At 41.9% G+C, this 22,112-nt stretch overlaps 2 protein-coding genes across 3 annotated transcripts; both read right to left on the reverse strand.

Moving 5' to 3' along the window:
- Nucleotides 1-1,396: 1,396 nt before the first annotated feature.
- cav1 (caveolin 1) lies at nucleotides 1,397-11,872 on the reverse strand. Of its 2 annotated transcripts, none has more exons than XM_020079421.2 (3): nucleotides 11,446-11,872; nucleotides 10,365-10,532; nucleotides 1,397-3,559 (listed from the first exon to the last, which is right to left on the reverse strand). In XM_020079421.2, exons 1-3 carry the CDS (start codon nucleotides 11,479-11,481, stop codon nucleotides 3,218-3,220), a joined length of 546 nt encoding a protein of 181 aa, XP_019934980.1. In that variant the 5' UTR covers nucleotides 11,482-11,872; the 3' UTR covers nucleotides 1,397-3,217. The 2 variants fall into 2 exon arrangements, with proteins under 2 accessions (XP_019934980.1, XP_069384495.1); XM_069528394.1 differs by having other exon boundaries at nucleotides 10,365-10,642; nucleotides 11,446-11,552.
- Nucleotides 11,873-16,311: 4,439 nt separating this feature from the next.
- Nucleotides 16,312-21,603, reverse strand: cav2 (caveolin 2). The gene is made up of 3 exons (XM_020078447.2): nucleotides 21,332-21,603; nucleotides 20,883-21,070; nucleotides 16,312-17,890 (listed from the first exon to the last, which is right to left on the reverse strand). Exons 1-3 carry the CDS (start codon nucleotides 21,479-21,481, stop codon nucleotides 17,740-17,742), a joined length of 489 nt encoding a protein of 162 aa, XP_019934006.1. The 5' UTR covers nucleotides 21,482-21,603; the 3' UTR covers nucleotides 16,312-17,739.
- Nucleotides 21,604-22,112: the final 509 nt, after the last annotated feature.

Raw genomic sequence — 22,112 nt, forward strand, 5'->3', positions numbered from 1 at the left:
TGGAATTTTCCCCTCTGGTTCCTCAGAGCCAGAACATTTTGCTGCATCCCGCTCAGAGGTTGTCTGTTGGCATCTAGTTCAGCTGTTGTGTGTCTGAGGGGTCCGACTGTTGAGGTAGTTTTAGCATGCATGTGCAGCATCCTCTTCAGGTTATTAAATCTTAATTCTTAATTTTTTTCTACTATTTTCAACCAGATGTTCATACCACCTGCTGTCCTTCCTCTGCCATTTAATTGTTTGGTTTACATAACGGTGAATATGCTACCATTGGGCCTCATCCCACACAATCATCAAATCGTATCAGGCATGTCATGTCAGAGCAATTAAATAGTATTTGAAGATTCTGGAAATTGCCAAAAGCAAAAGCTCCCAAAATTCTGTTTACAGTGGTTTAATGGATGAATGTAGACCCCTCAGGCCCCTTGGAAATGTTTTTAAGCATGCATACAATTATATTTTAGACTACTGTGTTCTTACTAGTTTGTGAGAACATTTGGAGATTTTCTGCTTCAAAATAACAATTTAATTAAATAGTCTGCACAGACCCAAACTCCATTCAAGGGGGGAAGCATGGCTAAATATACATTTAGCCATGTGGTTTAGGGCTAGGCTACTATTTTAGGGCTAGGATACTATTTAAGGCTAGGATACTATTTAGAGCTAGGCTACTATTTAGGGATAGGCCACTATTTAGGGCTAGGCTACTATAAGCTTATGCTCATAAATTGATAAAATCCTAGAGAAAGCCTTTAACAACTTTCCTTGTGACCCTTTTTTGTTGTGGCCTAGACTAACAACAACCCATTGTTCAGCTGACTTGACTCCATTGTCAATCTGTTACTGCTGAACAGTTTATGGTGAGAGTCCAGGCCTGTCATAAGAAGCATAATGATGTCCTGGCTTCATTGCGTAAATGAATTGGAATACAGTGAAGAGACTTCACTCTCGTCTCATGAGCGTTGCCCAACACTTTTATTTGTTTCTCAGGTAACCAGGGAAACGTTGTGCCAGGCTTGGATGAGAGAGACTATGAGCAACACCACAGGCATTAGGCCTCACAGACTCAGAAACACATACTGCAGACGTTTTGGAGAGTGCTGCTGCTGCTGGAACTTATATTTCAGCTGCTCTCGCTTAAGCTTCATTCTTATGGACCTTTTTTCCCCATAGTAGCTTCAACTGGCAGTTTCCTGCAGCACAGATGAATGAAAGCAGTCACCAAGTATCTACTGTGAATTATTATAAAATTAGATTTTCTATGACTCAATATCACATGTAAAAATAAAGAACAAAAAAGCCACTGTTAATATCCGACTTTCATGGAGAGGCACATGCTAGTGATTACTACCATCCTCATAATTAGACAGTATTTGAAAAAAACATAAACACATGCACACTGGATTATATTAAATTTTAATGTGCACAGCGTTACATTATACAGTAAAAGCAAAGAAGGAAAAAACAAATCATTTTTTATAAAAATATCACCTTTTGAGCTTAAAATACTCATTTCAAGAAACAGGTGCTATGATATTACCATCCCTGTGTGAAGACAGCAGGTAGACTGAAGGTGACGGAGTCAAAGCGAGCTTGATGTCTCTATAAAACTTAACCCCCCAACCCCAACCATATCCATCCCTGGGGTGGGAGGCGCCAGTTTGATGCTTGTCAGCATCGTGTCCACAGTCAAGAAGCAGGGGTAGCGGAACAAACTTGTCAGGGTGATTGAAAACAAAACACGAATTGAGAGGACAACAAAAATTGGGGCTGGTTGAAAAGTCATGACCAGACAACAAACAAAAAATTCATCCAGAGTCACACGCTCCACCTCACATTGTCTTTATTCCAATGCATTAACCTGCGCAAGTACCACAGTGTGTAAGAGAAACCTCCATTTGCACACTCGTAACTGCACGTCATAAGTGTCAAGTGTGCAAAAGTAACTGTTAGTTCTCCACTAGCTTTGCATATGAGTTGAGGAGATTTTCACGAGTGCTATTCACTTACAATACTTTCCCTTAGATTAGTGCACTGGAATGAGGCTCGTAAAGTCTTATTTTCTGCATAAACACCCATACAGTACATGTAGGATATCAAAAACAATGGCAGTGAAACTAATCTCTCAAAGTTCTTCATTTTCAAAGTGTAGGAAAAAAGAGCATTCACTATGGAGCTATAATGATGTGCATTTAAAAGCATTGAGCTTCACTGAAGAATGAAAAGGTTGAACTCTGAGTAAAAAAAAACAAATTTAAATGCTAACATTCTCTGTCACACACTCATGCAGTTATGAGGACGATGGTGACCGTGAAGCCTGCACTGTAAAGGTTTTGTTGGAAGCTGGAGGCGAAGACAAGAAGCGGGCGCTGAGCGTGGAGTGAGCTGAGATGCAAAAGCGTTTCCTGCATCGTCAGGTGGCATAGCAGGTGTGGACGGCGCGTTTGCGGGCAAGGTGACGCAGGTGCATGCAGGAACGAGGGCAGGTTCAGTGTGTCAGACTGCTGGAAAGCTGGGCGACAGGCATGGGCAGGTGGGGGGATGGGATGTTGTTTTTAGGTGGGTTGGAGGCCATGTGGGGCCAAAGGGAGGGGCATTGCTGTGCTGTTCAGCTTGTGGAGGTTTGTTTTGTTTTAGCTGAGTCGGATAGAATTTGGCAGCAACCTTTTTTTCTCCCTGCTCTGACCCCACTGCCATCCTGCCCTGTCCAGAGGCTTCAAAGCAAATACACACAAGCGCAGGAGGAGACAGTGATACACTGCGGCATCCCCTCTTCACATGAGTCAATCAGAGTGATCAGCTCTCCACAGAAACAGTAAGAATGGAAGGAATTAACATCATGTGGTTAAACTAACAGAAAACACACAAGGAGCCTGGCTGCCTGCTTGACAAAGTTAACAGTGAGGAATTAAAAAAAACTATGGAACAAAAACAAAACCCCCGTAGGACGACCCTTTAATTTCTTGTGCCCACCCATTTGGTTACGTTGGTGAGAAAAAACAGCTGGCGGGAAAGGGCGGTGCTAGGTGCCATGTGACCGCGCCTCTTCCCCTCAAAACATCCCCCCTGCCCAGCTCTGGAAAAGTCTCACCTCTTGTTTTCCAGAGGTCTCACAATTTTTTTCTTCTCTTTTCCCTCCATCCATGTTTCTCCAGCCCTCCCATCCTCCCCTCCCCTCTTTCCGTTAATCCTCCTCCTCCTCCTCTGGTTTTTTGGAACGCTACACCTCCTTGGACATGCGGACTCGGATGCTGCTGAGGCACTTGCCCATGGCCTCGAACAGGGGGTCGCAGAAGGTGTGCACGCAGATGGAATAGACGCGGCTGACACAGTGGATCTCGATCAGGTAGCTCTTGATGCACGGCACCACGGCCCAGATGTGCAGGAAGGACAGGATGGCGAAGAAGATACCCCAGATCAGCGCCAGGGGGATGCCGACAAGCGCCGTCAGCAGTCGGTAGCACCAGTACTTGGTGACGGTGAAGGTGGTGAAGCTGGCTTTCCACACACCGTCGAAGCTATAGGTCCCTGCAGGCTCAGCGATCACATCCTCAAAGTCCACCTGAAGACCAACAAAGAGAAACAGTGAAAAAATGATGGCAAACACGTCGATACAAACTATTGACTATTTTCTAAATTAGCTTCTGACTGTCAGCAATGTGGTGCTGCATGATGACACTACATCCTTCTACCTTTTCAAACAAAAACTATCTCAGTCCACATGAGCGTTTTGGCTCCGTTTTAGTTTTAATTCTCGTCTATACTAACATGCCTAAAAATGCACATCATGTTACCGCTCACATACAATAGGCATGTGTCTGCAGGTGAACAGGCCGAATTATATCTTGTCCCCTACACACGTCAGCAGTTGTATCTTTGTACAGATATACAGAATTTAACTGCACAGCAGCTGCAAGAAAAAAGACAACAGGTCTGACAACATGTTAAAAATGGTATGAACTTTACCAGCAGGACTAAAGACCTTTGAGCAAATAAAGCCTTTAACAATTCTCAATAAAAACTATTTGTTGGGTTAAGATGCAATGGGGGGGGAATGGCTTTAATGAGATTATTTACAGTCCATGTGTTTAGTTTCAAAACAGCATGAGAAAAACGAAACAGGGCAGATGGTTCCCTGGTGACAAAAAGTATGACTGTCACGGGGGACAAATCAGCCTTTCATGCAAGAAGAAAAATCCGTCTGACAGATTTGATATAGAGAGAATATTTAGACGACAGTGACAGCAGAGGTTGGTATGTGAGGCTTCTGCTCTGTGGTTAGAAACCAGATTTTCCTTCCCATGTACAGAATCCAGTTGAGCTACTTTCTACAAAAAAAAGTCGTCTGAATAATAACACCACAAAACATCCAAACACATAATTGTCACAAACAGAATATGAATTGTACTGAACAGTATGCAGAGAAAACCCCATTGCTACCACAAACCCATCAGACCAATCATTGTCCCCTCTAATGCCTTCATCCACTGACAATCATGTGTCACACCCGTCCTTATATGGTGCAGTTGAAACCATCGGACTCTACAGTGCCTCGATCTGAACTCATTATTTCCATATACACTAGCTGCTTCCCTCACTGTTCCAGCAATAATATGTCAGTTTGCTGAGATGCAGGGTGGGATTCCTGACATGATTCACATCTGCCCTTGCAGTGACTGGTACACGGTCTAACCAGCAACACTTGCCCCGCCCGGAAATCTGCTTTTCTTTCTGATAAATCATTTCAGGATTTCAGTCTTGAAATCATCCACCTCCTCAAAAGTTAGATGTGCCAAAAGCTAAACAGATAAACAGTCTTGCTGAGTTCCAACCAAAATAGACAAAGTACATGTAGCCGTAGGTTAAATGATAACCACAGCTGGACCAGATGTGGCCCATAAAACGTAGTGAGGACTTTGGCTGCTTGGTGGTTTTAGAACACCATGCCAGTGTTTGATATATCTAAATAATTATCTTCCTGGTAGCTTTGACATTTGCTGCTCTAAACACTCACTGTGTGGTACGTCTTTATTAGGAAATATCCTGTTGTGCACAGGAAGTGGTGTGTTTCAGTTTTCTGGTTTGTTTGGAACAAGCAGGAGGAAATCTGCTCACTCGGTCTGATCAGTGACACTCGCCACCATGGGCGTGGCACACATCAGACATGTTTGATTTACAAGTGACGTGAGGGTCTCCTGCATGCTCCACCTTCCGCTGAAGAAAACCAGGACATGTCCTCAGTGAGACAAGTGTGCAGGACCTGACCTCTTCTGTTAGATGGATGGAGTGGCAACTCAAACACCACACACACACCCTCTCTACAAGCAACTGAGCATACAGTCAGTGTTACTCTGAGACTGTGTCTTGTCCAACAGACCAGTTGGACAACTTACAGCTGCAACACAAATAATTCACACAGATATTATCCAGCGTCACACTAATATTAAATTGGGGAAGTGGTTTATTCCTGAGTGTGTAACTTAAACAAACTACCTACTGACATCAAATAAAGTACTTTAAAGTTATTTCCATTTTACATCATTGTAACTGAGCTTAATATGTTAACAGACATTTTTCAGACAGAATAAAGTCAATTGGTATTTATTATTTCAAAGATAAACTGAGATTGTTCTCATGACTTCCACCAATAAGATTATCATCTGCTTTGTTTCTGTCTGTTACTTAGTTAGTGAGCAGGATTATGCAAAAAATACTGACAGATTATGACAAAATTTAGTGGAAGGATGGAGTATGGGTCACAAAGTCAATTTTGGTGCAGCTCCAGATCAGGAGGTGGATCTGGGATTTTTTTTTGTCCACTTTCTTTAACATGTTCACTCTCTCACATAGAATCAAACAGCTGGTTAGCTTAGTTTAGGCTACAGTAGCATAACGGTCGGAAACTATGATTCTAACTTAGTCCAAATGTTCCAAAGATCTGCCTCCCAACACCTAATGTACAGGTGACAAACTAACATGTCGTATTTATTGTACAGAGCCTTTATGTTAAGCTAAGCTAACCGTCTCATAGTAACAGTGTAGTGTTTAAATTACACATTTAAAATAATAATAATCCTCTACAAATCCTATTTTAAACTATAAATATACAATATATACAACAAAAGATGCATTTAGTGAGTGCACAGATTAAAACATGCTCTTCTTCATTATGTAAGAGTGAATGTCATATTTCTCTGAGCCTTGATGTTTTACTTAGGAACAGATCTTTAAATTCCCAGTAGTTTTTTTTCCCCCAGCAGCCTATAAATCCAATTCTTTTCCTCCAAGCAGCAGCATAAAGCCGTTCTCACAGCACCCACTCTTGGAGCTCGCTAAAGCCTTATAATATAATTCTCTGACTGCAGCCACAAAAACCAGTGTGGTATCCATTTAATTTTTCCACAGCTACAAATTTTAAAGTGGACCCACTCTGCGCCAGTTTCCAGAACTTTGATTCAGACTAAATGAGAGCCTTCTCCAGGCGCGGCACAAACACAACCACAGCAGCATGGTGGAGCGTTTTTAACTCAAGTAAAGTTGTTTGTTGCTATTTTTCTTCAAGCTCTCTAGTTTTCTAAATACGGTTGTGTGGGCATCATTATGAGCGAAATCATCAGCATTACCCAGAGTGTTACACAATGTCAGAGTTTGTTCAAATTCTTTATTATGATTTTGGCAAAACTTTGAGGAATAAAGCACAGAAATATCAATCTCTGCAACATGTGAGTACATTTGTCCATCGGGATCATGCTTCACAAAACAAGGCAGATACAGTGTGGTCCAGAGCAGGGTCCTCAAGAGCCCTGATGAACAGTAGTGATGATATACTGTAGATCCATAGAAGCATGTCCTGTACACAAGCATTCAAAGTATTTACTGTGGCTCCTTTCAGAGTCAAAGACTGGACCTCTGCACTCGTGTCAGAGGTTGGATATGAAACAATGGCGTCTCGGGGTTGGCATGTGACCAGTTGGCAAGGCAACAGTAGTATTGAGTAAATAAGGCCATGTTCTATTTCCAGAGTTCCATCTTCAGGCTGTCATTTATGCTTGAACAGACACAGTGGGTCTGCAGAAGAGCAGGTCAGAGTGTGCTGCGTTAATGGCCTCTTTTGTTGGTTCGAGGGATTTGGTCGTCAGGCCAAATGTTTGGTTTGGGTCAGGAGAGAGATTAGGATGATTGGCAGCAGCGTGGACGTGTCAGGAACATCTCACTTATTCAAACAGGAGTTGTTTTCCACCCGTAGTTTAATTCAGACAACATTTACTGCTAAATAATGAAATTACCACAAATTCATGTCATATATCAAATTGAAGATCTGAAAGCAAACCTAAAATTGTCAAATTAATTCAAAATATTATTCCTGGTAACTTATTTAAAAAAAATAAGTTGCCTGCCAAATATCTGATGAGTTTAATACGTACACATACATATATATTGGCATATATATTTTTTGAGAGTGTCAGTAGTTTTCGGATAGAAACAAATCTGACTGCACAGGGTTTGATAAGCACCAGATGTCTCTACAGAGGAATGTGTGATATCGTTTCATCCTGATTAAATTACAGAAATCACCAAAAGTGGAGAAAATTTCATGCAACATGGACTGATCTATAATCAGTTAAACACCAGGAAGGGAAAATGTGCCAGAGGGAGTGTTTCATTCCTTTCAGTTTGACCGTCAGGACTCTAGACCTGCTGCTCAAACATCTCACAACTCCAACTGAAAAATGTTCCTCCAGTGGAGGCGTTATCTCTCCACTGACTACTCAAGCCCCTCCTCTCTGCTATATAAAGACGTGCAACTCCTCCAGAGGAAAAAAAAAAAAACTTCTCCTCACAGACCGAACTCCACATGCGAGTCAGTAATGGAACTTGTTTGATGTGGCCAGGTGATTGAGGCCAGCTGCAGCAGCTACACGAGAACACTGTGTATCCCTTAAGAATGCATTGTGTGCATGAACATATGTGTGTGTGTGTGTGTGTGTGTGTGTGTGTGTTTGTGTGTGTGCACTTCCACTCGACATGCATGTGTCTGAATACACACTACATATGTTTACATGCGAGCAGTGTGTGTGTGTGTGTGTGTGTGTGTGTGTGTGGTCGCAGTGGATCGCAGAATGGAGGTTGCTGGAAGGGATTCCCTGCTTGTGCTTTTCATTGGGGCACACACAGCAAACACACGCTTCCACTTGGCAAAGCTGCTTCACTGACCTCAAAGCACCTCAGAGCCACTGTGTACGGCAGGCTGTACAAACTATGAGCTAATTTGTTCTGAAATGCAGGGAGGGGGGTGGGGGCAGTGAGCACCTTTGGGCGATTCATGACAAAAATAAAGTTATCTACGTATCTGAAAATACTGCTGCTGGGGATCACTTTGTATGAAGAGACGAATAGTCAGATGTTTATGTACACTCATTACAAACTGTGGTAGATGAACCATTCTATTTTTCTATACTTCACACATTTCATGTGAAACTATTTATTATAGATGTATAAAAAGTATGAAGAATAGTTATCTGTATATATTTTAAGCTTATTTCAACTATTTTTGACACCATTTTAATGGTTTAACCATTGCATATTTGAACGATTATTATTTGGAATCTTCATCTATGACGACTAACTGTAGCCATTAAATAAATCTTTGGTTTGTAGTCAGTAACTTTCCACCTCTTTCTTTTTGAAAGTCTCAAAGTTTCCTTGCAGCAGTTTTAATGGCCACAGTGCCCTCGCATGTGAATTCAGATCATTTCACCAGCGCTGTGTTGGGTTGATTACAGAGGAGTGGGCCAATCAAAAAGCTGAATTCTATTCTGAGACTGGAAGGAGAGTCTGACTCACTGTCACACTGGAGTAGGGCTGGGAGGGGGTGAGAGAAGAGAGTGGTGGGAGAAGTGGAGGAGAGGCGGAGCAGAAGATGGGAAAAGAGAGTGGAGTCCATTTTCTTCAAAGATGCTCAGAAGAGTTTAAAAAAATAGATTATTGCCACGAATGTAAACCCTAAAATGTCTGTGTTTGCTTCTCTCTGAAGAGAATGGCTTATTCAGACTCTCCTCTGTGGCAAAGCTGGATGCAAAGTAGAACTGGTGGTCACTGGTGAATATTCCAGTAGCCAAATGTACCCTCCTTATTTCTTTTAATTTCTTTCCATTTTGTTTAATTTATGACACATAAAAGACATTTTCAAATGTTTAGCACATGTGAATCCCAGTGTCACATGGGAAATATTTACTTATTGGCACATGTGATTTTCAGACAAGTGATACATTCCAGTTTGAAGATGTGAAAGATAAGATATAAATGACCAATACAGCTTCGCCAAACTGAAATCACATGACTCCTGCTCCAACCAACAAACCAATACTGTCAGATTGACCCTTATCTTTTGGAAGCTGACAGTGGCCAATAAAAAGCAACATATGGACATTTGCTACCCTGACGCAACTACAGGAATGTAGGGAGGAAGGCAGGGAGGGAGAAAGGGAGGAGGGAGGAGAGGAGCAGAATGGAAGGAAAGAAGGGAGGAGAGATGAGGTGTGGTGAGGGATATCCCCTTCACTCTACCAGCTACTTGGGTGTTTCACTGTTTTAATAAGGCAGAGTTCAGGCATTTCAAAGAGCGAGCCCCTCCTGTCCCACGCAGGGAAACGTTTGACCCCGCTCTGATGTGTGAACCTGCCCCTGCATGGAGCAGAGGGCGGCCGGGCTGAGACAGCTGCTGCTCCATGCAGATGCGTCAGGTGGCTTCTTGCAGCGCACCGCTCCTCTGCTGTAGTGAATTCTCCCCCCTGAGCTGCTTCAAACTAAATAAACGCTCGCTATTTGTGCGGTCAGGCTGCTCTCTTATGGAAAGAATTGTAGTTTTACCAACAGCAAGGCGTGCGCAACAAGCACTGTGGGAAACGCGCGTTCTACCAACAGGAAATCCGTTAAGGTTTCCTCTGTGAGAGCGAGGATGCTCACGTATTCAAGTCCGCAACTCAGAATGACGCACAGATAGTTTACGCACGTGGACTGTTTGTCCATTGTAGGTGACTTTTAATACCTCTGCCAAACGCCTTCCTAATAGGGGCAAATGGAACCAAAGCGCGCAACTGTGCGTAAAAGAACTGAAGTGCGTCTCTGATGCGCAAAGCTGCGCGCAAAAGCAGTCTGACAGCTCACAGACTTCGGTGCAGTTTTCCCGAGATCATTTTACCGTGATTGTCAGGCGCCTTCACTTATCAAATATAAAGTGCCAACTCTGCAACAAGTCTTCTGATTAAGTTATGGTATCAGACCATAGAAAACAGAGGGAGAGATCATAGCAGCCACATGTTACATCCAAATTTAGAGCTCAGAAGCCAAAAGCCAGTTTGACTCACCTTGACAACGTCGTCGTTTATGTGCTTGGGGTCCCGGTTGACCAGGTCGATCTCTTTGGTGTGGACATCCTCCATCGTCTTCTCGTTCAGACTGTCGTTGTCCATGTCTTTATTGTTGGGTTTGTATATGTTCCCTTGTTTTCGGATGAACGGTGAATGCAGAAACTCCTGTCAGGGTCCGGAGGAGGCAGAAGGAAGAACAGAGTGAACAGGAGGGAGGGATAGTGTGCAGTGCGCTGAGAGGGAGAGAGACTGGAGCTGCGAGTCACCAGCCTGCCCTACAAACAGGGATGGGTTTAAATGAATAGAAAGTGAAGCACCACACCCCTCGAACCAGCCGCAAGGGGTCCTCACCACCCATACAGTCTTTTTTCCCAACATGTACCTGCGAGCAGGGCAACATTTTATAATACGTGCGTAAAAGCGCATATTCCAATAGTCTTTAATTTTCTCCTTGAGACACAATCCTTAAATAAATAAACTAAACATTTGTTTTTACATCTTTAAACTCATATACGAATTATAAACTATAGATGTAAAGTGACACGCTTCACATTTATTCAAAAACATTTTGGGGTTTCCGCGTTGCTTTCAAATGTGTGTGCGTAAAGATTTTTTCTCAGTCTTACTCTCAGTCCTGTGAGTCTTTCAAGCACAGTCTCGTTTATCCTCACTACCACATGGCTTCACCGCACAGAGCTATACATGCGTAGTGTGTGGCTGGAAAGTCTTAAAAAGTTTAAAGACAGGTTTGCGGGTTTAATCTGTTATGCGCTTTTACGCACGGAAATGTTGACCCCGATGTGATAAAACAGCAATCGGGTAGAGTACCCGAGTTAATTTCAGCAGGCTAAACCTCGCACCCTAACGTTAATGCGCACTGAAAGACTCTTCACATTCCCTCATCTGGTGTGACAGAAGCGTTCATGACCAGGTGCCAAAAAGATAACGACTGATAAATAAACTGTTTGGATTTGGAAAACATTACAATTCCTGCCTTGGAGGTAAATTAAAATGTCCCTGGATGACGGAAACCCCAGAGTCAGCTCAGTGCCAACTGTATATGAGAACCATACTGTACCTCCTCTGTGTCGCCGTCCTTCAGTCCTCCTGTCATGCTGCCCTCAGGTTTGAGCAGATCAGCGCGTCGATACAGACAAGAAAGACAATATAGGAAGTGGAGAGGGAGGCGTGAGGCAAACTGAGAGGACCGGGGCTCCTCTCAAGGACATGCAGAGATTTAATTCCTGCCCTTTTTCTTTGAACGCGACTAGAATTTAATGCCAGTGGCTTTGAGGGGGGAACCTCCGGGGTTTCCTCTCTGATCCTCTCAGCGCAGAGCGTGTCTTTAACGCAGCCCGGGGAGATCACCTGTGATGTGGGCAGAGAGAGGAGAACCACCGTGGAACCTGCCCGGCTGGAGGAGAGACTGACTCGGTCTCAGGCTACAGGGCTGTTTTAACTTGCGTGGAATCTCTATATTTGGGGATCAGGGCAGAATAAATAAGCCTTTGTTCAGCGAAATGTGGGCGTTAATTGGGGATGGCAAGGTGTGGATACTTGCCATACCTTAGTCTGGGAGAGGCAGATTCACCCAGCTGCAATAGAGAAAGTAAGGGAAATAGAAAAACATACTTTTTAGAAGCAGTCTGAACTAACCTTCAGCAAATACAGATGCACTTGCTCAGTCGTTTGTAGCCTCACAGGGTTAATTGTGAAGCCATGCTGGTCATTCTGGTCTGTTTACATTCTTCTGTCTACTCACCTTGGAGAGACTATCTGGCACACTCAGCTGTTTTCAGCCACTGGATGACAGTTTTAGGTGTAACTGATGGGTGCGACCCTGAAACAACCCAGTAATAGTGCAAAAATACTTTCTCCTTTCCTTCATTTTTTTGTGAGAACATGAAAAGAGGTTTGGGGATTTTGTCCAGTTTTTAGTTCTCAACAAAAGCTTCTTTATGTGTATTTTAAGCTTTGTGACAATTAAGGAACACATTTAAGATATCCTGTAAAAGATTCTGGTCCCATTAACATGCTAAATTCTACATATGATGATGGGTTTTAAATAATAAGGGTAAGGTGTTTTTCCACTATTTAATAATCCTGAGAGTTGTTTTCCTGATGATCTTAAGAGCTTAAAAAACAGTAATGGAAGCTAAACACCCGTTAAAGGGACAGTTTATAACATTAAGTTGCTCTTAATAATAATTGGTGACTGTTTTATATGGAATTAGAAAAGAATTTATTAAGAATTTATAAAATCTTTAGTTAATACTCAGAAACCATCAGAAAGTTGGATTGTTAGAAAGCAACTAATACCAAGTTTTCTGAATTCTGTACATTTCTAACGTTTGACAGTGAGCATCTATATGTGTTATGAGCTGCTCCTTAACCCTGTTCAGACAGATGAACCTGTAATAATAGCTCATTCTGCACAGTGAGGACGACATCGGTTAAAACACACAAGAAACTGAGGACACGCAGGGTTGACTGATTCTCTTGCTTGTGGTGCTGCAGGTCTCTGTCTCTTTTAAAACAACTGATAGGCCAAGAGCACAATAAATACACATTTAGAGGGATAATGATTAGCCTGAAAAAGGCTGTGAATGTCGTAGATATACTGTCTGAAACTAAAACAACACAAACGAAAAAGTGAAATGTTCAATCTGCAAACATTAGAGTGCGATTTTTTTATGATTAAGACACAGAACGTTTGCAGATGCTCATTTGGCTCAGTGGACACACGACTGATGGAAATCCATGACTATTGTATGTATCATAGTAATATAGCAGACACAGCAGTGAGTAACCAGTAGTAATAGTGATAGATTCATAGTGAGAGGTGAACCACGGTGGCAGTGTTAAGCTGTAATAGTGTTTGATTAGTGACAGTGGTTCAGTGACAGCAGCAGAGGTGTAATAATCAATTCAGCCAGAGCAACAGATGTCATCAGTTGTAAGAGTAGTCGTAGTTTCAATCAAAGCTGCATCACTTTATTATTGTTCCATCATTACTATTAGCAGTAACATTAAGGATATTTCAATTCTGTGGGGATTTCTGTTTGACTGCCAGTCTGGATCAAGGTCAGGGGTCAAAGGTCAGGGTCAGCTGCTTGACTCTTTGGGGACTCTTGCTCCCTGAGTGTCTCGTGGTGGTGTTGAGCATCACGTGCATCCTAAAACAGGTAAGGGTCAGAACTTACAGCCTCATGTCTGGGAGCTTTTATAGAAGTAGTGACTCCAGCCATGTTTTCATTGTAGCAAGATAAAAAAACCTTCTCGGCCAATTTCGATAAAATCTTGTGGAGGGATGATGCATGAACCGGGGGAGAACCCATTATATTTCCATGCAGATCTGGATCAGGTCTTGTGTCCTTGACTTTTTTTTTATATTGTGAGATCTAAAATGAGGCATGTTTAATGGAGTGAATTAAAATGTGGTTTCATGAGGGGACTGTTTGACCTTGGGGGAGGTATGTTCTGAACAGTGTCATAGTGACATAATTAATTTGTTGTATTGTGACTACTACTATAACTACAAAACATTGTGTTTATCCTGCCTGGCTGAGGTCAATGTCTTTCATAAAATATAAATCATGCCTTATTCCTGTTCAGATGTGTGGTTTATATATAACGTAGAGTGATTTACAGAACTGATCACTCAATGTTACAGTTACATGTTTAGTCCTGAATGACATTGAAGTGCAGAAACATCTGGCTTATTGATCTCATCCCTACTGACATATACCTTTCATGTTACATTTATTAGTTAGTTTATGTTAAAAGTGTGAATTCAAAATGGAAAGAGATCTTACATGCTTTTGGGTTAGATGCCAAACATCACAAACAAACACAAGTTAAGTTACAGCTGCAGATGGAACAAATATGAGGTGCAGAGAGGTAAGGTGAGTGCAGGAGGCAGAAATGCTGTGCACGCCTGCAGGTCTAAAAGCGAAGCCTCAGGTAATGTTCCATCGACCTACAGCTTATTTTTGTATAAGTAAGTGTCTTATGCAATCTCTGCAAAGTGATTTATGAGGCTTCTCTGGCACTCAGCTGCACGTCCCTTTTCCCAACCACACTCATCATCTTTGACAGAGAGAAGCCACACACAGAAGATTTAGCTTCAGGAAAAACAAATTCTTTAACCTCATTTATGAAGAACGTTTGGTTTGTTAAAGTAAAATAGATTTGCTCCACAATGAGTTTATCCACACTGAGTAAGGCTGCAGTTAAAATGATTTGGAGCAGAGAATATAATACACATTTATAATCCCCGACAGGTGCTCCATCACACTATGATTTATTTGTCTAAAATGGATCAATGACATTTGAAGAATAGCTGATCTGAGGTTGCTCTGTGCTACATGTTACGTTGAAAACAGAAAAAGCTTTGGCCACATGTGTCTCTGTTCCAATATTTCACAACCTCACATTGAATTGAATCACAGACATACTAGCTGGCAACTTGTCAGCTGTCCAACACCAGTGAAAGGATTTCAAAGCTCTTCAGAACTGCTTTGTTTCTACTGTCAGCAGGAAACAAAACATTGCATTGCCCAGTTTCAGTCTTCTGTTGTGTCACAGGTCTGTCTGGTGCAGAAGTTCAGCAGCTTATAACAATGCAATGCTGAGGAATAAGCTGGAATTAAAAAAACTGTGAAGTGTAACTGTTAAATACAGAGATAATCCCATCTACATCTGGACAAACCCCCCACCTCCAACTGTGCATGGTATTCAGGTATGGGATACATATCCTGCCGAATTCTGACCCTGAAAAAAGACGGTGACAGGTTGAAACTCATTATGTGAAAGCTTGAAATAAAAAAGTGTTTGCATAAATAGTCAATTTTGAAGCCTTGCATCATGTTTTAATAGACTGCAAGAAAAAAATAAAATCTCAGCCAATATTATTTTGTATTGAGTTTTCATTTTTCAAAACTGCAGCACTCTTTTACAGCGTTTCTTAAAATACATTTTCAGGATTGCAAATTTGTCGTTGTTCTTGCACTGCATCAGTTTGTTGTCCAGGTTATGAAAGGTTCATTGGTCCTAATTTCCTCAAAGTCTGTATTTAAGCACAGTGTTTATTTCACCTCTACTTATCGTTAATAGAAGTTTGACCCCCTGGTGTTAAAATAGAAACGTGCATTGGCATTTTATCCAATGATCTTTGTGTTAGCGAGCAGGTGTAATCCAAGCATCCTAGGCCATGAACATTTAACCATGAGCAGTCATAGCTGCAACTTTTCAGCATCAATGTTATTTATAATAAAACTACAGAGAATTATCTGTCATTTTTGCAGGTCTATTGTGCTTTTAGCTCAATATTTTTGATTTTACAGCTTATTTACAATATAGTTCAGTCTCAACACTCATCAAATCTGTTCTCATGCAGCAGACACGCTCTGATAAACTCACAGTAGTACACATATCTGTCCATGCAGAACAGACAAGCCTCAGAAGAAGTTGATTCATCACAAGTGATTAAGGGAGAATTAATTTGGTGTTGCTCTGTGGATATAGGCAACTATTTGCTAACATGTTAGCCATAACGGGCGGCTGTGGCTGAGAGGTAGAGAGGTTGTCCTCCAACCAGAAGGTCTGCAGGACAATTCCAGTCTTCCCCATTTGCATGCTGAAGTGTCCTTGGGCAAGAACCCTGAATTGCCCCTCACAGGGAAAAAAAGTGCTGCTAGTAGATGCACTGTATAAATGTGTGTGTGAATGGGTGATTGGCAAACTGTACTTTAAAGCACTTAGAGTGGTCATCAAAACTAGAAAAGCTCTATAGATACAAACCATTTACCATAACAAGGGGATAATTAATCAGAGATATGTGTATTTTCTCTTGTTGCTTTAAATATTGATTGTAGGTTTTTATGGCTGCACAGACTGTATTGAATGAATGCATTAGATTCAATAATTAAATAGATACAGTATGTGGTCTTAGAAAATACATCTGTTTATTACAGGTTTGTTCACACGTAAAAGCAAAAGGAAAAAGGGGAAATCTCTCTATAAAGCACATTTCAGTATCAGCACACAAAAGAAACTCAGCTCCACTCATTCTCTCTCTATCGTCTTCTACATGTCAGATTGTACAGCTCAGAGCTAGTGAACTTTATCAAATCCACAGCAAAAAGAGGTCAAAGCCAAATGATGTGGCTGATTAGAGGTAGGGTTGGTAATCTGTTTCAGAAGAACTTTTTATCATATTTGTTTAAATCCTCTTCACATCCCGAGAGCCATCAATGATCAAAGAAAAAAGCTGCTGTCTGTGGCCCTAGCTGTAGGACTGTAGTAAACACAACCAATCGGCCTCATTCACATGAAATGATTGGGTTGTGTACCTAACAAACCGACCTGCCTGAGACGACAGTCAGAAGGTGGAAAGCAATTCACTGAAAAGTAGTTATCTAGCAGTTGTCAGTGCACGTTCATGTGTTTTGGAGACTCAGCATTGACCAGAGGGCTGATGGGAGGAGGTGGGATATATCGTTTGTGTTTTGTCAAAGTGTAGCCTTCTCTTGTGATCTTTTCCAGGATTACCAACCCTAGCTTTAAAGTCCTTCTGGCTGTAGAAGTATGGTTCTCAGCACAGCCTGAGCACTGCCAGCTCTGTAGCAAACAGCAAGCACCTCTAAATGTAATGTGCATGTACCAGAGTCTGAGCTCAACCCAGCAGTACGTCTTCAACTTCTTTGGAGTCAGACACCACCAAATGTTTGCCGATGATTGCATAAATAATAAATTAGAACACCACCCCTCTGAGGATATTTAGTCTGTTTGTTTTTTTTAACATAGATTCATGTTAATAAAGCTCTACTGCATATAGCTTCTAGGTCCATAAGAAAGCTAAAGCCTGATATTGCCAATGCACTGTGAGATCAACACAGCAGATAAAATAAGCCTGTGAATGTGCAACAAGCTGCGTCTCAGCATTTAATATTCACATCATTACATTCAACTTCTAGCTGAACTCTTTGCAATATATACATATAAAGAAAGCAGAAATATGACATCTCATAGCCAGTCAGCAGTATGTTAGCTTTAACAATAATACACTCAAAATAATGGAATGACAAGAATTTTGTTTTGGTCACAATCAACAAAACAACTCAGCTCTGAGTGGTAACACTGAGCTCCTTATAAAGTCTGAAGCGTTTGTTATAACTGCTTGTTATGTTGTATCTTATTAAAGTTCCTGTAGCGCTAAGTTCCTGTCATGATAAACAGGAGAGGGTCTGTTCACTGTTCCATCTACAGTAGTTAATCTTGTTTACAGGATTCTCCAGGATTTTATTATTTACTTTATAAGAACTCATACCACTTGGATCATTCACTCCTGCATTTCTTCCCCCCGTCTGCATCAGTTCTCGGTGGTTTGGACTTGAATGGAGGACAGGCTCTTTCCCATGCTGTGGAAGAGCGGTGTGATGAACATGTCCGTCAGACTCCTCCACACAATCCGGGCGGACGGTAGGAGCATCAAGAAGCTCTGGATCACAGGCATCACCAACCTGGAAGGACAAGGTTAAAGAAAGGTTACTAAGGAACAGATGCTGAAAAACAAGGCAAGAGTCAAGAGTCCTTCTGTTTGACTGAAGTATTTATTGATTTCACATTTTGTAATAGTCTCAAAACCAGTCAAAAATACCCTGCTTGTGTTTAGATTTTGCTCGAGAAGCAACAGCACAGAAGAGTGTGAGGAGAGCTGAAGCTGGAGCGAAGGAATTCTAAGCACTAACAGGCTATTTGAGTGTGAGCGTAGGGTTTTGAGTGAGAGACATGGGCCAAGAAAGAACCCATTAACTTGTGGAAAGGATTCATTGCAAGGTCGGGCATTTTTCAACATTGTTATCAATTTCTCTAAAAATAATGCAAACAAAAAATCAATCATTGCAAAGTGCTAATATCTATGAACAGTTGAAATGTGATGCTGATAATGTTTCTGATCTCAACACATTAAGCCAGGATCTATATCACTTAACCTTTGATGGGTGAGAGGCGGCTTTCACCCTGGGCAGGTCGCCAGCGTATCACAGGGCAAACATACAGACACCAACAACCACTTACATTTACATTCACACTTATGATCAATTTAGAGACTCCAGTTAACCTATAACCCCAGTCTGCATGTTTGTGGACTGTGGGAGGAAGCTGGAGTACCACGCTGACACAGGGACAACATGAGGGGACGATATGGTGAGAAAAAGCCCAATCCACTTCCAAGTTCATCTCTGTGTTTCAAATAACTGAAGACCACAATATGAATATGAAAATCAGTCTTGGCTCTGACAGCATGACATGTTGGTTATGTTATCTGATGCCTGCATCTCTTTATCACCGTTAAACCTTTAACTTTAGGGTTAGTTTATAAAAGTTCCCCTCCTTGTGACAGTGCTTTTCCTCCTGGTACTCAAGAAGAAATGCAGTTTGAGCATTACACACTCTAAAGGTCAAGCTAAATGGAGGGGTGTATGATTCGTGCAAGGTCTAGATCTGTTCTTCATCATCATTCCAGCAACACACGTTTGTAGCATCTACAGTATTTTCAGTATAATGTCATCCCTTGTTTGGCCTGTTTGACATCTGTGTTGATACCAGTGGTCAAGATAATCCAGTATTGAATATTTATTTTGTGCATCTACCAACTAATTCCACAAATGCCTGTCTATCTGTATGTCTGTGTATCTTGCGAATGAGTCATCTTATAAACTACAGCAGCGGTTTGATGCATAACAGATCTCTGAAATAACACTTAACTGCGGTTAAGTAAATAACTCAAACTTAACCAAGCAAATAATAAGTATTGAAACAACAGCAGTTTGATTTCACATGAAAAACATTGACTCTAAATTCAACCAGGTGGAATGAACACACATTTTTTCTAGTTTTTAACTTTGCACCAAAGATAAAAAGCTCAGTGCACAACGTCCAGCCAACAAACTATAAAAAAGTGAAAGTCTATCGTAGAACTATTTCAGGAGAACGAGCACCACTAGTTTGCACTAATACATTTTTTACTTGATTGTGTTTTGGTGGATATTTCCCATGATACCATATTTTAAAGCCATGTGCGATGTGTGTGTTATCTTATCTAGGAACCGTAACTACCTCTTTGGTTTCTACCTGTTCTTAAAAAAACTCTTCAAACAATAGTCTCATAAGCCTCTGTGTGATCTCCCTTCCTGACATTCCACATGTATTGACCGGCTCAGTGTCGCCACTCAGTCCTCTATTGATCCAAGAGGCGGCTTCTTCCTTCGAACACTGTGGTTGAAGGAGCCACGCAGCCCGAGCCTGTGACCTCACCAAGGTAAAAGGTCATGCGAAAGAATCACCACAGTTCTCTATCTGCGTCTGAAGAATGTCCCACTCCGGTCTGAAAATAGGCTTCAGTTGCTACTATGCCAGCGATCTGGTAAAAGACGTGGGACATTTTTTTTTCCATTACTTTTTTCCCCCACTACACAACTCAACATTCCTCCCAACTTTCCACAGAACACTTTCTCCAGGGACTTAAATGTTGTTTCATCAAGTGTTACTAAATGGACTCTTGGTTGTGGTCGGGAACTTACTTGTTGCTTGAAAGTCTGGAAGCACCTGGTTCACCTCCATACGAGTACACTTAGCCAACACAAGCCTGACGTAATTATCCAAATAAGTTATATCAACAACTTATAGTCATGTCACACCACGTGTGACGTTGACAGTAAAAATAACTTGCGTCAGTATTTGCCTAAAATGATAGAATAATGCTGGTGAGCAGCATTGGACTGTGGGGACAGTCACATAATGTTTTGCTGCTCATCATTATACTTTCATTTTTTAATTAATAGGCTGTTATATTTTGGACGTTATGTGTCAACAAGTTCTCTGATGCTCTTTTAAGAATTCTACTTTTTCTGTACTTGATATTTTTGGGAAATCACTAGAATATTTAGACTGTATAATATGTTAACTAGAACTTATGACCTCTTGATTTTAATGTTTACCTTTTCCCAAATTCCGAATAGGTCCACCAGGGGTGGATGTAGGGGTCGGGTCAAGGGGGCACTGGCCCTAACTGAAATCAGATTGGCCCCTGAATTCCCCCCTGTCCTGTTTTTAGTCTTAAAGTATAATACATAAACTAAAACTAACTAACTATTTTATTTTCAAAGTTTCGTGATAAGTATGATGGGCCAACAAGGAACAATTTTCAAAACATATTTAATGATTAGTGTCTTTGAATCAATCTAATAGAGCTAACTGTAAATAAGGACTGACTTCAATGTGCACTGAATCAGGAATTGTGCATCATGGGTGTTCCACATAAATTTGGCCCCCATGTGTAAAGTGTGGCAGTTTAATGGCTCAAGAAAAATCCCAGAGCCACCACTGTTGCAACCTAGTGTGGAAGAAAACCATTATCTCATTTAAGGGTAACATCTGGCACGGTGTCAGACAGAACAGGCTACATGAGCAGCACCGAACAGAGCTGCAGGCATGGGAGCAACCTCTTCCTACCAGATGTGGATGCAGCTGAGCACCGCGAACACCAGACCGAGGATGAACGCTATGGGCACGGCCAGCAGAGTGGTCAGCAGCCGGTAAAAGATGAATTTGACCAGTTCGAACGCAGCGTGGCTTCCGATCCACACTTTGTCGAAGCTGTGCGCGGAGACCGGCTCAGCAATGACATCTTCAAACCCGACCTGTCAGATCACACACAGGTTGTGGACATGTTAGAGGGACAAATACATGATAGTAGAAAGTTGTACAGGAAGGAAACTGTGCGTGATGGTGACGCGCACCGAGCCACTTCCAGGCATTCATGCTGCAGATTGCCAGTTTCAGAGTTCATTACATGGAAACAACAAGGTGACCTTGGTTGTACCAGCTGATAATTCATCTTAACAGCTGCTGATTGTTTGGTTTCACTTTGAAATTCATTCCGCGCAAGGCGCAGACTTTACCTTCAAGTGCGCGTTGACATCGTTTGGATCTCGGTCCGGCTCCGCTGCGTACACTTTCCCCTTCTTCGACAGAATAGGCTCAATCGATCTGTTGAACTCATCTGCGTCCATAATGATACTAGTGTCCGATTTCTCCTTCTCCAGTCCCATGGTGTCCTGTCAGACGCGCAGAAGGCACGGGGAGAGCAGCTGGTGACGGTGCGCTCTGCGCTCTGCGTCTGTTCGAGCGCCACCCCGCCCCGTACGGAAAGGCAGCTCAGCGTGGGGTCCGTGGAGACACAACACACTCTAAGTCACGTCCCCAGACCCTTAAAGAGCTCAGAGATGACTGACACCACTGTGCTGCGGATACACTGGCCTCCAGTCATGATGGAGACGGGAATTGTCCTCATGCCAGCTGAAGACGCCAGTCCTCTGCCGCCATGTGATAAAGCTGCAGGCTACGTCTCTGTTTACAACTGTGAGACTAATCTTTTTGAGAATTGGTAATTTCAGGTTAGGCATTAATCTTTCTCACACCTAGGTGATGTTTTGGAAAATGTAACCACCTGTCATTTTGAGTCATGGTGCAGAAAACAACACAAATCATGTTGATTTTTCTCAACACTGCTTATTATTGTTGCTGAAGCTAAACACCCTGTTCTCTTCTACCTGTTGAGTTGATTTACTAGATTTTTTTTCTTTTCTCTAGGTGTGGATTTATTGCTCTCTGGCTGCTTCGAGCTCTGAACACATGCCACGTGCAAACATTGTTAGAATAACTGCAGATTATTCATATCTC

This window comes from Paralichthys olivaceus, chromosome 7 (genome assembly GCF_024713975.1).
Source record: "Paralichthys olivaceus isolate ysfri-2021 chromosome 7, ASM2471397v2, whole genome shotgun sequence".
Taxonomy (NCBI): Eukaryota; Metazoa; Chordata; class Actinopteri; order Pleuronectiformes; family Paralichthyidae; genus Paralichthys; species Paralichthys olivaceus.

Bases quoted from the DNA above. Each gene is read 5' to 3' on its own strand.
- cav2 (XM_020078447.2), bottom strand. From the start codon at position 21,481: ATGGGACTGGAGAAGGAGAAATCGGACACTAGTATCATTATGGACGCA. The intron at 21,071-21,331 runs GTAAAGTCTGCG...GTGATCTGACAG, and splicing joins ATGTCAACGCGCACTTGAAG to GTCGGGTTTGAAGATGTCAT. The intron at 17,891-20,882 runs GTAGGAAGAGGT...TTGTCCTTCCAG, and splicing joins CTCAGCTGCATCCACATCTG to GTTGGTGATGCCTGTGATCC.
- cav1 (XM_020079421.2), bottom strand. From the start codon at position 11,481: ATGACAGGAGGACTGAAGGACGGCGACACAGAGGAG. The intron at 10,533-11,445 runs GTACAGTATGGT...GGACCCTGACAG, and splicing joins AGGACGGCGACACAGAGGAG to GAGTTTCTGCATTCACCGTT. The intron at 3,560-10,364 runs GTGAGTCAAACT...GTTGGTCTTCAG, and splicing joins TAAACGACGACGTTGTCAAG to GTGGACTTTGAGGATGTGAT.